The sequence below is a fragment of the Lampetra planeri genome, chromosome 10, assembly GCF_965212315.1.
Source record: "Lampetra planeri chromosome 10, kcLamPlan1.2.h2, whole genome shotgun sequence".
Classification (NCBI taxonomy): Eukaryota; Metazoa; Chordata; class Hyperoartia; order Petromyzontiformes; family Petromyzontidae; genus Lampetra; species Lampetra planeri.
In genome coordinates this window covers 3,577,548-3,595,598 of record NC_136116.1, presented here as the reverse complement: position 1 = coordinate 3,595,598, position 18,051 = coordinate 3,577,548, and the positions used below count along the sequence as shown (strand labels likewise).

At 50.5% G+C, this 18,051-nt stretch overlaps 1 protein-coding gene across 1 annotated transcript in view; it reads left to right on the top strand.

The window, feature by feature from the left end:
• Positions 1-6,862: 6,862 nt before the first annotated feature.
• LOC144720859 (rho-related GTP-binding protein RhoN-like) overlaps positions 6,863-18,051 on the top strand; it is a 29,362-nt gene continuing 18,173 nt past the window's right edge. The window contains exons 1-2 of the mRNA XM_078597954.1: positions 6,863-7,079; positions 9,467-9,554. Of these exons, the coding sequence (XP_078454080.1) occupies positions 6,978-7,079; positions 9,467-9,554 (190 nt within the window). The 5' untranslated portion in view covers positions 6,863-6,977. The remainder of the gene's footprint in view (positions 7,080-9,466; positions 9,555-18,051) is intronic.

Here is an 18,051-nt window from a genome sequence, read left to right as displayed (position 1 = left end):
GCACAAGTAGCTGCACGTGCTACGGGCCCCGCACTTTCAAGGGCCCCGCGCTAAATGCTTGCAAGCTATCAATTCCGGTTCAGTGATTCTGCACTTGCTCTATTGCTATAGTACTATACTGCTTTTAACTTTTATAAACGACTGGGGGTTTAATGTTAGCGATTTGTCGTATTATATGGCTGTATAGCACATGCAAAAATACAAATACTTTACTATGCAAGTTATAAATTTGTGTTTAAATATTTATGGGTTTTTATTTTATTTAGGGCACCTTTATAACATGTTACAGGCTCCACACTAGCTTATTCCGATACTGATGATATTTCCAATTATTTACCCAGGAAAGCCTTGTTGTAAACTTTTACCAATGTGTAAATGTACGTATTTATCCAGGAGAGCCGCGCTGAGTGGTATGACTTTTTCATAAGGTCCTGCTGCGGCATTTTATTTTATGTGTTCAGCCGATTAATTACGAGTTTTATATACACGTGGGAGGAAACCGGAGCACCAGGAAACATTCCATGCAGAAGGCAAGATAACACAAACCCCACGCAGAAAGAAACCCCAGTCGGGAATAGAACCCAAATCCTTCTTGCTCTGAGAGATACCTGTTAACAACTTCACCACCCAAGCAGTATCCTTCATGAGTGAGTTGGCTTCATTTGGGGATGAAACATGGAGATTAAAAAAAACAACACCTGAAGAGACTAATACACATCTACATCGATAGATTCAACACATTTTATTTGCGTGGTGTCATCTCGTGGCCACCTCACAACGCCACCACCTACAACACCTGGTGATCGATACCCATCCATGTGCGAGCCAAGCTAAATTGTGTCTAGCCTGCGATGCCACTGAGCCCCAGTAGTTAAGCAATCCTCGTACTAGTCAGCCTCAAAGCTGCTTAGTTTGTGACATTTGACGACACGAGGCACGTGCCGGGTGATGTTGTTACGGATTTGTTTTGCCAGCGATCATTGGCTGATTCCCATATTAAGAAGCAACGCAGACATTCACGCTGAGTAACAGAACAGCGTCGATTGCTTGCGAGCATCATCTACAGAGCAGTGAATAAAATTTTTGAACGAATTGGATACGGAAATTGGTGTCCACTTACGAATGTATTTGGATGCAATGACTGTGCTAAACGCGTGGCCCTGGGACATGAGCCATGATAGCCATCTGTCTTGGCGGCCCCGCTCATACTTGGTGATAAACATAACTTAAAAGATATATTTTATGTTTGCCTGCTTGCCCACCGAAACCTGGTATCTCCAAGACTCTCATGTCCATCTGAAAGTATGCTTTTGCTCGTGGTGGATAAAAATGCTTTGATCTAAAATGTATCTTCTTAAATACCTGAGCCGATGAACGAATGACCCTTACTCGCAGTCACGAAAGTGGACAATTTCTGTTGGCGCCATTCGAACTCGGTCACCAGTGCCAACTGTGGCACAGCGTGGTTGGAATGGGCCCTGCCGAAAGGAAATAAATTGGGGCCCCTATCCAATTTCGCGACGCGCTTCATATCCTGGCGCCTGGGCCCGCGTGCTTCTGCGCAGTTGCACCACCTGCACACTCGATAGCCATGCCACTGATTGTCAGACGCAAGCGGCACACGCTGCCAAGACAACGGCAAGACTTGTACCGTGCCAAGCATTGATGCTGGCAGTCAGTCCGTACGATAATTACCATCACACTGTTTTAACAATGCAATATGCGCAGTCCATAATTGAAACGCCCCCGAGAGGACTTCCACTGTGATGAGATGAGCTCGCGCGTAGGGGCGAAAATTGCTTGTTGGCTGAGCGTGGGAAATGGTGACGGCTTGGAGGCGTTCACCCAGCAGCGGATAGATCATGACTGATGATGATAATGATGGATTGCACAGTTCTTTCTTGAGATGCAGTTGTATGTATATGTTGTATTATCGACGCATTGTTGACCACAGGCAGCTATTGAATTGTTTGTGCACATCCCAGCCATGCTTAGCACACTTGAGCACGTGCAAACCTACTCGAGCGGTGGCACACTGAGGCCAAAATCAAGACACTGACTCTAATGGAACTCATCATGTTCAATATTCTCCTTTCCCTCACCCCTACCTCCCTCTCGTCTCACTCTACTCCCCTCCATGCACTCTACAAACTCTGCCCTCTCTCAACTACCATCCACACTCTCCTACATCTTCCGTCTCATCTCACTCCATTCCCCTCTCCATGCACTCCCTTACCTCTCCCCTCTCATCTCCCTCTACTTCTCACCACACACTCTCCTATCTCTCCCATCTCAACTCACTCTACTGCCCTCCACGAATTCTTATCACTCCCCCTCTCATCTCCCTCGACTCCCCTCCACGCACTCTCCACCCCACCAACGAAGGCTTTCTGTTGAAGTCTTCAGTCAATCTTAGCTCAGTGGGAGGTCGCTTATTCTCCCCTGCTGTCCCCACTGTCTGGAACTCCCTTGCCCCATGCTGTCTGTGCTGTCGACTCTGCCCCATGCCGTTTGAGTTTCAGACTCAAGACCTTTGTGCCTCTGCTCATGACTGGCTGCCGCTTTCTTTTGACAAAATAAAATATGCCCACTGTGTACGCTCGACATCTCGGAAATGAGGTCGCATTTATCCTTTGCTATATAACCCCCCCCCCCCCCTTTTTGTGTTGAACGGAACGCAGATAACCACTAGGTCACATGGTCCTGCACGGTTTTCCATGCAGGAGCATGAAGAACCCTCAATTGACAAGAACATTCGATTGACAATCGAGGTAAGGGTTAATAATTACGTGCATACAAAAAAATTTGCTCTTACAATACCTTCATGTTCGTTTCCAATGACAGTAATTATACAAAACAAACCCAGAGTCCATTGTCAATCAAGTGCTACATTGAGGCTTCCTTCCGTCATGTCATGGAGGGTTGATTGACCATACTTCACCACTCTGGTCAGTGTGGGTTGGTGAAGGCGGTGGCTGAGACTGGTTCAGACACCAACACTCGCCTCTGATGTTTCGGGTAGCCGGGTTCGTAATGCAGTGTGCTAACCACAGAACCACCACTCCTGCATATATTTATTGAAATGACAAACTAAAATAAAATAATTTCGTGTGCTATGAAATAACAGGATAATTTAGAAATGTTTAACTTTATATATATATTGCCACCAAGGGGCAAGATGTACAGGAAATATTAAGGTTTAGAGAGAGACTGCCTGAAATAGGCTTGCTAAATGAAGTTGATGGGTAAATGGAGTTCTCTATCAAACGTGGCATTTGTAAAGTCACGTTAACACAGATAGCTGCTACCATGGTGTACTTGGTTGGCACAACGACCTTGCAACCCAGAGGTCGCCAGTTCGATCTGAACTCCTACACGTGGCGTGTTCCTTAACCCCCCCCCCCCCATCTCTGGCCACCCAGCAGTCGAATGGACCACATTGAGTCGATCGCATGCGGTGCGGTAAAGTGTGGGTACCTCTTCCGAGTAGAGGCCAAGACGTCCTCTTGAGGGGCTTTCGTGCGGTCCCTCTGGTGGAGCCAGCAGTGCCGCTGTGGCGAGATGTTAACTCCCTCGCCTGGTATACAGGAGGTCGTGGATTCAATCCCCATCCTGACGCCTGCTGCTGTATATTTGGAGTTTGCGTGTCTCTCTCGCGGTGGTCGCGTGGATTTTTTTGCTGGGTCCTCCGGTTTTTTCCTTCCATTTAGAAACACGCATTTAGAGTGTTTGGCTGCTGTACATTGTCACGTGATAAGCCACTTCCTTGAGCTATCATTTGTGGCCAGGTCGCTTCTGGAAAAGAGCTATATAGCTCAGTGGGCCTTACCTGGTAAATAACAAAATAGCTTCTTAGTTTAGCAAATGAAAAAAGATCTTCATAGCTAATCGGATTCCTCCAGTATAAAAAAAACATTCGGATCCTGAAGTAATTGCAGGGTAGCACCTTTACCGTCGCTTGTTTATGTAACAGCACAGACGCACACCGCACACAGACACGTGGCTGGGTGATTTTGAGCCAGACACACGGCCAGACTGCTGTCATGTAAACGCACGGTTTTTTTCTGTTGCTGAATAGAGAAGAGTTACAAAACCTGAACAAAAGTTTTGTAAAAAAAAGGCTTTATTTCATCATTGGAAAGGAAACAATTTCTGGATCAGCCACTTTTCAATTAAAATGCTAAAAGCACGTCGGTTCTGCAGAGCCAGCGAAGGACGGATGATGTCAATAGCTTTGTGTTAAAGATGTTGTTTGTTGCTGTTGCAGCATGTATTGCAATTAGGGCTGTGTGCGCTCTTTGTGAACAAATAATTGAAATATCAATTCCAAATGTGTGAAAAGCTCCGTATTTCACGGTCAATGCTTCTCTTAGAGAATGGATGGCAATGCCACAAATAACACTCTCATCTTAATCATAATAGAGTAATTTGTTCATCCAGACAGGCCTTACTAAGTCTCAAGACTCCTTTTCAGGAGGGTCCTGCTTTGGAATATGTTGACACATTGCTCTATTAAGGAGTGTTTAAGATATGGGAGGCAGGGCTTAATTTCTCACTCGATATTTTCCATAATTCTGCTTAAGACCGCCACCACTGGGTCACACACACTATGTTATACCCTATATTCATATGATCCCAGGAATAGGTTTGTAATCATTAGAAGACAAAATATTCCGAGCAAAGTGTGCCAAAATAATTCCTGGAGCAGTGTGGCGGGACTGTACCTGGCTGAAATGAAGCACCGTTGGGAGGAAGCTGGAATTCTGCACACGGGGAAAAAAACACCCAGGAGGAGATGACACTCAAAGGTCCATACAGATGGGTTGATGAACCTATTTCCACTCCTGCCAACCTCCTGGCCACCTCGAGTCCCAACGGGTTTGCAAGTCTGACAGTTCCGTGTTTCATCTAACCCCCATCCTTGTCATCTACCCTAACAGTCCGATTTAAAATGTAGGTGCAATAGCACACCAAGGATTGGGTTCCCATTGTGTTAGGTTAAGACAGTACAATAGGACTCCTCTTTATCTGCCCGTGATGCACAGCCATAGGTCGCAGATGCTATTTTACCCCAGGAGAACTCTCCGTGATGTTACTCCATTTATCCGTGAAAATTATATGCGGCTTATCGCCAATGATAGGAAGAATTGGGTAGAGGATAACAGGAGTTGTCGTGGACTCCAATAGGTCCCGCGGATAATAGGAGTCACGGGTAATAGGGTCACCGATAAGAGGAGTTCCACCCAAAACCATTTCCACTGACAATCACGTGTACCTGTCTCCAGTAACCGCAACTCACAATCTACGGTTGGCTAGACCCCGACGCTGTATCATGGAAACTACTCATTACGCTACATGGCTATGCAAAGGTCAACCTAAATGCATGCGAGCGATCTCGTTCCAACTCGGAAGCCCGGCAGTGTTGAACTTCGTGGGTGTTTGTATGTACACTGTTGGTATGTTGAACTACTTCCGTACCGTAGGGAGCCACTCGTGCTCATCGGAAGTGCGGGAGAAGGACAACAATCTAAACACCAAAGGCATTTGTAAAGAGATGAGTTTTCAATCTATCACATTTAAAGTGCAAAGCTCCAGTGGCTTCCTAATAGCGGATGTGTGACGACCGGCGCTTGCCAGGTGTTGCAGGCTTGGGGCTGTGATGTGTTTCTCAGCGCGATTCCAAACTCATGAATGGAATCGCATCAAACGTCCCCAATGTATAATCCTCCCGAGAAGGCGTCTTGAGACTCAGCGAAGCTTTACTACGTAAATAACAGCCACTATTATGCACAATCACGCCGTTGTTGTGACAATGCTCACGGGCAAATCACTCAGAATGCGACTCATCTCGCCAGATTTCTCAAACGCTGAGGCGCACTGAGCCGAGTTGCGCGACAGCTATGGATCCCCTGCATTCTCCGCTCAGCCACGGTGGGCTACGTACGGTGCGAAAGAAGTTCAACATACGGTACGTACTGCAGGGCTGCCTGGTGGACGGCACTCTGCACAGTGATGCCAGCTACCGTATTTACCGGATTTCTGTATAGGCCGCACTCTTTCCCCTGTATTTGAAATAAAACGTTGGGTGGTTTTGGGTGGTGGTGATCCGGCGTGTAAGAGCATATAAATGATAACTTCATTGACAGGAGGAAGAGGTGTGGGGTGCGTTTTTGTTTTACTTTCCAGAGAATGCGGTATCATCTCAAGTGTGTTACACCAAGTGACTTCCGCTTGCTTGCTGCTGCTGCTGTTGTTGATACAACTCCCGTTGTCGTCGCGGATTGCGTTGTTGCGCCGCTGTTTTCGAGATGCACCTCCCTCTAAAACATTCATCGCAACCAGCACGCTCGCCCGGTGCTCGAGCAAAGGAGGCATGAATCATTGATCCTGCATTCATCGCTGGAAGGGTCTCCACTGTTGCTCCGGCTGTCGGCAAAAAAGGGAGTCATTGACACAACAAGCCCCAGCAAAAATCTCTCTGCTATGCAGAAGGGCCATTGCTCGAAACGTCTTCTATTGTACGTATATATCCATCCTGTACTCATTTTGCGGAGCGTTCTCCACTCTTGCTCTGGCTTCCAGCGAGGGAGTAATTAGCACACAAGCCCCAGCAACATTGAAATATCTCTGCAGTGCAGACGGGCCCTTGCCCGAAACGTCTCCCATTGTTATTGACGAATGCGGTTAGTGGTTTGCAATGTGTAATTAAGCACCGCCGCCCAACGCAGTACTACTATCACCAAAATACACACAGTTGCATTACATCATCGGCAGAGGGGGAAGACACATTGGTCGCTGGGTGGAGCTTCAACTCGCACCTTCGTCTCGCCCCCCCCTTCCCTTGCCCCCCCCCATCCCCGCCCCCGCACACTCAACACTAAAACCCGTGCGGCGCAGCGAGCGTGGTTCATGGAACGCGCCCGAGCGAGCGCGGCGCGACACGGGGTATCCCATGCGCTCTGGCAGCCCGAGTCACGATGGACGGCCCGGCGATGCGCTGCAAGATCGTGGTGATAGGAGACAGCCAGTGCGGCAAGACGGCCCTCTTGCACGTCTTCGCCAAGGACTGCTTCCCAGAGGTACTGTGTGTTTCATCGCCACCGGCACCACCGTCGGCTTCGTAGTCGGCGTCGTCGGCAGTGGCTCAGCGGCGGAGCGGAGCGGCTTCGCTGAACGGACGAAGGGTTTTTTTTTTGCGAGTTCAAATCCTGCTGAAGGGGTTGAATGAACTCGGACCATCACCCGTCCGCGGTCGATAAAATAGGTGCCACTTTGTGGCGGAAGTCGACGGTGGTTGTTTTCTACGGATAGACTGTCCCACCCGCCGGAGAAATGTCGAATGCCCAGTGCTCATTTTGAGCAGGAAATCACTTTCACCTGACTTTTGATGAGTCATTCATCGCCGGACAAAGTGCCGATTCGAGTGTTCGTCCTCACCCCTCGCGACGTTAACAGCTGCCCACCTTGAGCTCAGCTGATATTCATAGCCGCATCTTCACGGCGGACCGCCCTCCCTCTCTCAGGCTCGTTATCTTCGTGCCATCATTCCCTTAGCTGTGCCACATTTATTGGGCTCCTTAATACGACGCCGTGTATGCAAAGCGGACTTGCGGGCATACTCGATTTTTATTGTTGCGTGTGGCGCCGCGGTGGCTAGCTGTTAACTACCTCGCCTGGTATACAGGAGGTCGTGGGTTCGACCCTGACGCCTGCTGTATATTTGGAGTTTGCATGCCTCTCTCCCTGTGGTCGCGTGGATATTTTTTTCCCTCCGCATTTATAAGCAACATGCGTTCAAGTATTTGGCTGCCGTAAGCCACTTCATTGGGCTATCAATTGTGACCAGTTCGCTTCTGGAAAAGTGCTATATAGCTGGGCCTTATCTGCTAAAAGAAAAAAAATATTTCAATTGTTTAGTTTTAACAATGGGTTAAGGAGATACAGATGCTAATGTCGAGGCTAGCTCGCCAACGACGAGAGGGCTTTAAATTCAGTTCGTGTGGTTTTGCCATTTCTTCTCCCTCGTCGGAGGAGCGCAGACGAAAGCGGGTTTACTCTACGGTCAATCGTTTGGGTTGCATGGCCACGACATTTCAACGCTCTGCGCAACGATTGCTGCGATATAGAATTCTAGTCGTGGACTCGAACTTTTGCCGTGCAGATGCCCTGTGGCACTCGCTCACCGCTTGCTCTCTTTGAAATGGAACGGAAGAGGAAATTTCGTGTGCGCCATGTTTAGACGGCAGCTGTTAGCTCTTAATGACTTAATAATCTGCTCTTAAACAAATTGTGCAACAACTAAAAAAAAATCCCCGCAATTAAGGCCATTAAGAGCGTTATTCTTATTTAAGCTGGCGGGTTTAAATTGGCCAGCCTAATGGACCGTATAATAATATTGAATCGGAAATGTAATAACTACCATGATTAGGGGTCGCGGTAGCTTTTGTCCCTTTTTAAAGTCACTTATAATTTATTGAAATACAAAAATACGGCCTTCGAAACTACTCGATAGGGGATTACCAGAACATTCTAAATGGGACCGCACGACGATATAGTCTTGGCACTCAGAATATCCCGGATGACAAAAGACGCATCATTAAGCAATTACTATGCTTAATGAGGGCGGAGCGGTGGCGCGGTGGTTAGCACGCTGCAGCCACGAACACGTCCGGGCGACCCGAGCTCAATTCCCATACCACGTGACATCTTGAACTGGTCCTGGAACCCCTCAAAATCCCCACGCCGACCCCACAACCCATGCACAAAACCCACACGGATCAGCGTGGTGACGTGTGGTCAAGCAGCCCTCACAACCGCCACGGGGCGTGTGGATGCCTTCATCCAGCAGTGGATTGACAAAGCTTCGTACATCACGGTCATTGTCTAACGTGGTTTAGTGCACCCCCCTCTCTCCCCGTGTCTTTTTACCCCCCCGGCACCCCCCTCTTAGAGGTAGAACATTTGCCTGAGTTAGAAAATGAACCTGGAGTACCTTAACCGCTTCCTGTTTAAAGAGATAAGTCTACTTAGAAGCCCCCCCCCCACCGACTCTCCCGTCATGCTGATGTTAATCGCGCGTGTATGCTGCCCTCTGATGTGATTGCTGATGTTGGTTCAATGAAAACAAAAAGAAGTGGTTTAGTGGTGTCGCGTGGTTGACGTGAGCCCTGGTGCAATCCGTGAGATGAGGGGGGGGGGCCCTGTCCAACTCCCCTCCCCTTCTTATCTTCCTTACCTGGCGTTTTGGGCCTCTGTGGGGGAGTGTTAAAGGCGCAGTTGCACCGCCTGCACGCACCGTAGCTGACGACAGCCACTGTTTGCACCCGAGGTCTATCTCTGTCTTGCGAACGGAAACTACTTTTCGCTCTCGCCCTGGTTTTACTCGCAAGGTTTTCACGCGGGGCAACTTTGCGCGCGTACCGTGCACATGTCTCATCTCCACCCCCCCCCCTCCCCCCGTCTGCAGGGCTACATCCCGACGGTGTTTGAGAACTACACGGCCAGCTTCGAAATCGAGAAGCAGCGGATCGAGCTCAACATGTGGGACACGTCTGGTGAGGCCGACGAACCGGTTTAATTTACCCGCCACGCCAGACCACGTCTGCTGCCCCTCGCTCACAGTGTGCACGGTCGGCCTGCGTACGATGCGAAAGAAGTTCAACAAACATAGGGTGCACGTACAAACGTAGGCACGTTCGCGGAACGGGAGGGCTCTCGTTTTGAAAGGGCTCCGCAGCCACACTCCGCTGCGAGGGTGGCGGCCGTGTTTAAGAAGCGAGCGCGTTATTGAAGGTCGGCCCCGGCGCTCACCTCGTGGGAAGGGGCGAGCAGTCGGCCCCGTCTCGCTCTGAATGGGGAGGGAAACGTTCTCGGGATATTAACGGTTCGTGCCGATGATCGATCTCCGTCTATTCGTGCCGCATTGATCATTCAGTAAATGCGCTGTGGCCAAAAACGGTCTTTCGCCTTTGACGTAAAAAAAATATAATCATCACCACAGCCCCGGTTTTAAAAGCCGCCGTGAAATTGCCCTCCGGCCTCCCATTATCGTTCCGTGGCGCTTCTTCTGCCGGTCCACAGAGATGAGCAGATGCTCTCTCGCTCCTCGGCTCCGGCGTCTCACTCACACCCCCCTGGTGCCACCGTAACTGTATCTAGGGGCCCATCTGCTCATCTTTGCCGGATGAGGACTGATCGGTGGCACATGGAGAGGTTCGTGCCGGATTTCGGGATTAAGCAAGAGGCAGCTCGGGGTGAATGCAGCACATGCCCTGTACGCCGCCAAAGCTATCAAATGTCTCGTTGAAGACTCATTTCTTTCGAACTGTTTTTTTTGTGTTGAGTTTGTTGTCCTTCCCCGCACCTCCGATTAGCACGGTTGGCTACGTACGGTGCGAGATAAGTTCAACGTACATACATGTCCTCCCAGCCCTTCATCTGCGATCTGCGAGTGCAATTATTATCCTGGGATGGGGTGAGTGGGTGGGGGGGGAGGGGTGGACAGATTTATTTATCTTCACGGAAAAGACACGACAAGCGCAGGTTTGGAGATAAACCGGCGTGACCTTTTGATGGGCCTGTGATGAGTGGCTCTCGCGTGCGGACGCGGACGGGATGTCACCGAGCTCGATCTGTGTCCCCTCTTCTCAATGGGCTCTGACCTTTCTCCATCCACGGTCCACTCTACATCATAGGCATGCTTGGCTGCAGTGAGCACAGGAAGACAGGCTCGGTGGCTAATTGGCGATTAACTCAAGTGAATGCCAAGTGCACACCTACATAAAGGGGGCGGTGGGCGGGGGGGACCTGCAGCAGCGGCTACTGCCGTTGAATAAAATATTGCATTCATCTTGCATCCATGACTCGCACACGTTCATGGCCAAGCAGTAGTGGTAACGGTCCATGCTAACTGAAGAGCTCTAACAAAAAATATTCACTCGCGGGAGAGCGCATAATGGCAGCTAATGATGCAACGCCAGACATGCTGTTAGGATAATGCCCAAAACAGATCTCCTGAGAATCTCAGCCCCCCAAAAAAATGTTTTTGCTCTTCAAAGACAAAGAGGGTAACAGCGGGGGGCAGGATTGAAACGATGTGGCAGCCTTACAAGCAATCGCATCACCCAGCAATACGCGACACATCATTCATTTGGGATTTCATTTTTGCAACTGAGACGATTTCCCGGACAATCGGTGAAGAGTTCTTCACGGAGGTCAACGCGACCGCCTTCACGCGCGCTCAAGCATCCCGTTCCGAGGGTTCATGGTCCGCTGATGAGTTATTTTAAATTGTGCGTTTTTGTTGTTGTTGTTCCAGTTGGTTCCCCTCGCTCGTTTCAGCTCTTTACCCATCTTTAATTGCAGGATCGCAGGAAGCCGGATGACACGGCACTCGTTCACATCAATTCGCGCTTGGCTAAAGCACGCACGCACGCGCATGCTGCAATTTAAACACACCGGGGGTGGGTGGAGAACAGATCAGATAAAGCCTTTCAATTCTACACCCGTTGTGGCTGTGTATATATATTTCCCCCTCACCCCGTAAACGAATAATCTCCCCAGCTGGCGGTGGTGAGCGTCGAGGGGGGGTGTGGCTGCGATGGCCGGCACGGCGGCGGGAGCCTCGGAATGTCCTCACGTGGCAGCGCGGCAGAGTCGGGGAGGGGGGGTCAGAGAGGCCACGACAATCGGGGTCTTTGTTGTGCAAATCGTCTCGCATTGAGAGGGCACTTTTTTTTCTTTGTGGCTACCACGGGTTTTTTTTTTAATCCTTCGCGAGCTTGTCGCTTTTGTGCAGGAGGAGGGGTGAGAACGACCCCCAGCACCCCCACACCCCGAGCCCAGGGGTGGCTCCGATTTTGCGCACCGCACTCACGCGCCCTGGACCCCGACTTTTATTTGTGACCACCCGGAGGTTTTCGTCGAGTCAAACCCGCGCGTTGAGGCGCGGGCGTTCTGCCACGCAGCCTTCTGACGACTAGGTTCCCGCGGCCACGTGATGGACGTTGCAATGCGCAATTTATGAGTAATGAAAGTGATTAATGACATCTTGGGAGAATTTGAGAAGAAAATAACGTTTTTCACGCAACTTAACGTGTTGTCCTCTCTCAAATTCAGCTATTAATTTTAATCATGTTTAATTACAAAGCTGGCTGGTTGCACCCCTCTTTCTCCCCAAGCTGTCCGGAGGTGGTTTTTGTTTCTGCAGCTCGTAATTAATAGTTCCAGCAGTCACACATCCACACCCACGAAAAATATATATAGTTTATGCAACGCTTTCAAACCTTGTCTCTCTCCCACACGCACCGCTCTGAAGCCTGACCCAAGCGATGTAATTATGGACACTTTGGAAAATATCAGTCGCAATTTTACTCAATGAAACTTATGTAGTCCTCCCCGCTGCTGCTTTCTGCCGCTTCCACTGTTGAAGCGTCAGGGTGGTTTTTATGAGGACAAGCTGAGTTTGTCCTCATAAGTTTTGCCCCAAATAGACACGAGACTGACATCCTGGAATGCCTTCCAGCCTTTGAAGTTACCAGGTATATGCATTACAATATAAATATTTCATACCAATCAACTCGTTTGAAATGCACGCAGCTTGTTCAGGAAGAGGCTTTGGGCCACGGTGAGGTGGACACGATTTGAGCACCGTTCCTTAGCTACGGTACCAAGAATCTGTAACCCAGCTTGTCAGAGGTTGAGCTCGCGTGTCACGCGAAGACCTTGTTCTTTAGACGCGCATTTCAGGCAAGCGATTTGGCTCGTGAAAGGCAGTACAGCGAGTTGGTTCGCTGTCAAAGCTATACAGAGTTTGAGTGCCCTTTCCCCCAGAAATGCGTGGGATATTTTCTAAGCACTCAATGTTATTGTATGTCATCATAAAACATATATTTGAGCAACCACACCTTTCGAATATAATATATAGCCTCAAGACTTATTGCAAGATTTTCCAAGGTGAGTAAAGAACGAGGGGACACTAAGCGCAAAGCTGCGTGGGAATTAATGGCGGGCTCGTTCAAGTTCGCGACTAAGCGCGCTGTGGGGGGTGGGGGGGGCCTTCACACACCTCCGGAGACAGCCCCTCGCTGGCGTAGCCGCACACGGCGCTCAGCCGCGGCCGCGATGGAAAGCCCAAGTCCCACCTCGCCTTCCGTAAAAAAACTATGTCTCCACCGTCCCGGCTGCAGACGATGTACGGTTTCACTCCTTGGCTTCGGCAGAGTGGGGGCAGGGGGGGAGGTGCGCGAGGTTAGACACTCGAACGTGATCCGCACGCAGGCTGGCTGCGGAAAATGACACACGGCCCGCGGAAGCGTGATGCGGCCAGCACGCGACTTTACGGCAGCGTCTGAACGTAGCCTGCGGGCGTCTTCTTGGTTCTTTCGGTAAAGTCACGTAGATGGGAAATAATAAAATAATAAAAATAAAACATGATAAAATACAATTCTCACGACGTTTCGGCCACAACGCAAGCAGCCGTCCTCGTGTGAAGAACAGGTCTTTCGGAAAGACAGCGTCTTGTATTTTATTATGTTTTATTTTTATTATTTTATTATTTCCCTTCTACGTGACTTTACCGAAAGAACCAAGAAGATGAATCCCTGCAGTCACGAAAGCTTTAAATCGAAATGCGGGCGTCTTGTTTAAATCCACGAGTTGAAGGCGGTGAACAGCTACCGGCCAAGCTGGCAAGCTGCTCGGATTGCCAACCCGGGAGACGGGCGTCCGTTCACGCTGCGCGAGGCGTTTCCTGCGGCAAGCTTGTCTCCTACTCATCTAACCATAAAAAAGATCTATCAACGTGTGACTCAGGCCCTGACGGGCAACGACGGACAGCCCTCCGATGTTGCCGACGCGGCTATGCTACAGCCTGGCTTCAAACTGCCGCTGCCAACGCATGAGAGAACCTCGGTGCCGCTGCGTCGGTTTTCGCAGATGCGCGTATACGGCTCCGTTGCGTTTCCCAGGTCGGACCGTGCGAGTCGTTCAGACGGCGTCCGATGTCTTGCTCCGCGTACTGGGATCTTATTTGGCGAGAGAGTATTCAGTTCCTGAAAGAGCCCTCTCATTGTCGAGGCGAAACATGAAGAGTTGAGTCTCTTCTCGGCTTTTTCAGCTATCGAATGTTCAGTACCCTGATAGAAGCTGGGAAGAAACTGGTTCCCAGCATGTGCAGTAGAATGTTGGACATCGTGCCGAATGATGGGCGGCACACCCTTGGGGTCTCGGCTCGAACTAATGCAGCGGTGCAGGTGGCATTCCGAAGAGGTGTGAGGGTGAGAGTGGAGAGGGTCGTGGGGTGACTCCGAGGGCGGGGGACATCACCGGCGCCACCGCAGTCGCTGTCGGCTCGCGACGCGGCCTCCGCGCTCCATCCTGATGGCGGTGTCGTTATTTATTTTGGTGGATGCTGCAGTGAGTCCCCGTGGAACGTCTGGTTCCTTCTTGATCTCGGAATTATGTTAATTCTTGGACCGTGTGTGTGTCACTGCCCTACGAACCCGGCGACCCGAGGTCGATCATCGCTCCCGATCACCAACACCAGTGACGATTATCTCCCCGAGGTCGACTCAGCCTCAAATAAGTACCTGGTACAGTGTATAAACATCGCCGTAGGGAAGACAAAGGCGGCCGAGCTTGGTGTTGGCCACGCACTCCCTTCATAGCTGCTCACTAATAGGACTTGCCCCAAAAGTCTGTTAAGGCTATACGGGGGATCTTTGTCTGCGCTTGTAGTCTCATCCGCTGCACATTATACGGAGTGACATTTCTGATTTATGCTTCTCCAAATGCACGTGGCTAATGCAAGCCAAGAAAAAATAACGCTTGAAACATTTCCCTATTCCATGACATTGCATATTGATCTTGACATGAAATGACAAGGCGATCACGAACAATGTACGCGGCGGAGCAGTGAGCGGGAGGATGATGAGCTCTCTGACGGCGTGTTTTGGTAGCGTTCCAAGGCCGGTACATTGTTGCGTTGCCATTAAAGAAATAACAATTCGTTGTTTCGCGATTACATGTCGGCGCCGTGATTCATTACTGGACATTAGCTAAGTTGATGCGGCGATTGATAACTGTCATCTGTGTGGCGGGAGTGACTAGGGATTGAGAAGGACAGCTGATGCTTGCGCAAGCTCCTGGCTGCATGCTTCATGTCCTGTCGGTCAGCCTCGGTGACGTAACACGACGATAATTTTTTTGTTAGATTTCCCAGCCGTTGTGTTTTTTTCTTTACTTTACACATCCCTTTGTCATTCCACTGCTGGACGAAAGGCCTTCCCATGCTGTGTCGGTCGTGGTGGTCGTTGGAATCGTACGTCAGCACCGCTGGTCAGTGCCGGTTGAACCTGCGCAGATATTGCCCGCGACCGATGTTTCGCCTTGGCTGGGGATCGAACTGCGGTCACCGGGTTCAGAGCCCACTGCGGACGATCACTGTGCCGTGGCTGCACACATCCTAGCAATCTGGGAGGTGTCATTGGGATACATAATTTCGTTCATCGTGCATAAAAAGTGACACGTAGTATCAGTGGATTTTATTTGTTTGAAGTGCGTAGGTAAATATTCTTGTTAATTTCTGAACGGTAATATTTTTTATTTTAATTGCCATAGCAGTGGCAGCAGCGTTGAAGCTGGCACATGGATTGTGCAAAATTAAATCCATCGCGCTGCGGAATAACACGAAACTCCGCGTGCAGTTTTCAGCAAAGCAGCAATAGTTTATTTATAACGAAAACATGTGAATTGACATTCTGAGCACGTGAAACTTATTCACCCAATTTCAACAGCGGTTGTTTTAATTTTTTTATTTACTTGGATTTTTTTTTTTACCATTCTGGTGACTTGTCAAAAATAGCCGGGGCTGCTGGAATGCATTTGAGAGGCATGGGAAAATCCGGCGGAGCCCAGGAGGCCGCTCGTTCTCCATCATCTCGCCCTCCCACCCCTCGGGGGAGTCTGCCCAGCTTGAGCGGTGTTTGTTCTTCACAGAGCTCAGCCTGCACCCTGACCCTCGGTGGAGAAAACCTGCCCGCTAGCTCTGCGACGCGTCCTTGGTTGTTTGCGCCGCGCCTTGTTCGGCCACGGTGCCCCGACGATTCGCTCCCACGCGATAGGAGCTTCCTCGGGAACTGCTCCCAGCGTGTGGTTGCAAAACGTCGGACACCGTGCGGAACGATACGCGGTTTAACACGACAGCGCATCAGAGAGCGGCTATACATTACAACGGCGAGAACCTATGCGGCAGAACCTGCTGTTAGTCGCGACCTTTCGCTGAAACTTCCTGCGGAGGGGCAGACGCCCCCCGTAAGCGTTCGCGATCCCATCCACCTGCTCGCTTGCCCCCGCCTTACCTAATTTATTTTGGAGAACCAATTTTTTCCCCCTTGTCTGACTTGATTGTTTATTTTAAGCCGATGAAACAGTTGCTGCGGTGAAGGTCACCGTGCAGCTGCGTTCTTGGCTTTAGAAATAGCAGATGAGAGGAGGGTGGGCGCTGCTCACCAGGGCGAGGGAAGCAATCCACCGAGGTGGTAATACTCCGTCACATCGGCACCGATCATGCGCCGTGCTCGTTGGCAGGGACGGAGGACGCCGCAGCAAGGGGCAAAGGTTATCGCGAATCGTCGTTTCCGTGGACTTTAAAAAGTCGGCAAATTTGATTTCCCGCCCGCCCGCAGTGTTGTGGCGGCGTAATCGCATTTCACTGTGACCCTTGGGCCTTGGTCAGGGTGACACCATTTGCCGAGTAAATATCCCATTCCCACAGCCCTGCCAACTGCTGCCCGTCCCCATCTCCGTCCCCCCTTCCCCGCCTCCTCAATTCCCCCCCATGTCTCACGCTATTCGTGTTAAAATACTTCTCGTCCCGTGATGGACACTTAACCGAAAGAACGAAAAAAAAAACCCCACCACTGCAGCTCGAGGCATTGATCAACCGCGCGCTGTCGGGGTGAAGGGGCAGCACTCACGGGACCTGCGTGGCCGTGGGCAACTGTCACATGACACAGAAAAGGGAGGAAAGTGACGGGGGGGGGGTGATATTTCTTACAAACAATCCCATGGTGCAGCTTTCCCAAGCGCAGTTTGGGTCGTTATCGCGTGTTGTCACGCGGTAACAACCAGAACAACGAGCGGTAACGACCCCAACAACGAGCGGTAACGAACAGAACAACGTGTGGTAACGACCCCAACCACACGCGGTAACGACCCGAACCACACGCGGTGACGACCAGAACAACGCGCCGGAGAACTACGGAGCGGCACAACCGCAAAAACTTACACGGGAAAAAAAAATCACTCGGCGCTCCGCGCCCCCACCCCTCCTGCTGCCCCCCCCTCCTGCTGCCCCCCGTTGAGGTCCAAGGGCACCCGCTGAGCTCGAGTGCGACATGAGCGGGGATTCGGCGTTCAAGGGAAATGAATCAACTTTGCGTGCGCTTCGCCCCGACAGGGGGACGCGGCGTTCTAGACACAACGCACACGCGGAACATTAGCGGGGCCGTCACTTAACCCGGATAGAAGGCAATCTAATGGATGCTACGGACGCAAAGCAGACATGTCCTTCGCTGTTTGGAAAACAGCCACTGTTTAAGTCTTCGTGGCGGGATGAGTCATGACATTAAAATTGATTTTCCACATGAAACGTAGGAGTAAAATAATGAAATAATTACGCCTTCCAAATCCATTTTCTTTGTGTGTTAATATGACCATGTCAATAAGAAGGCCAAACTTAAACGACTCTTTGCTTAGACGTTCGCAAATAACGCACGTCAGCCCCTGCCAATTCACTGTGGAACCAAGGCCTCCAACATGCCGTGCAAGCCAAGGGGATTGTTTTGGCCATACTTCACCGTGCTGGTCAAAGGAGGTTGGAGACAGGTGGGGGGGAGGGGAGAGGGGGCGGGCAGCACCAGTCATTTCGCCCGGGCCTGGAGTCAAGCGAGGGTGGCCAGGTTCACAGCGCAGCACGCGAACCATCATGCCACTGCTTGGGAATTGTATCTAAAATGCGTAGCGATATTTTAGCCACGGCTGACGAAGGCT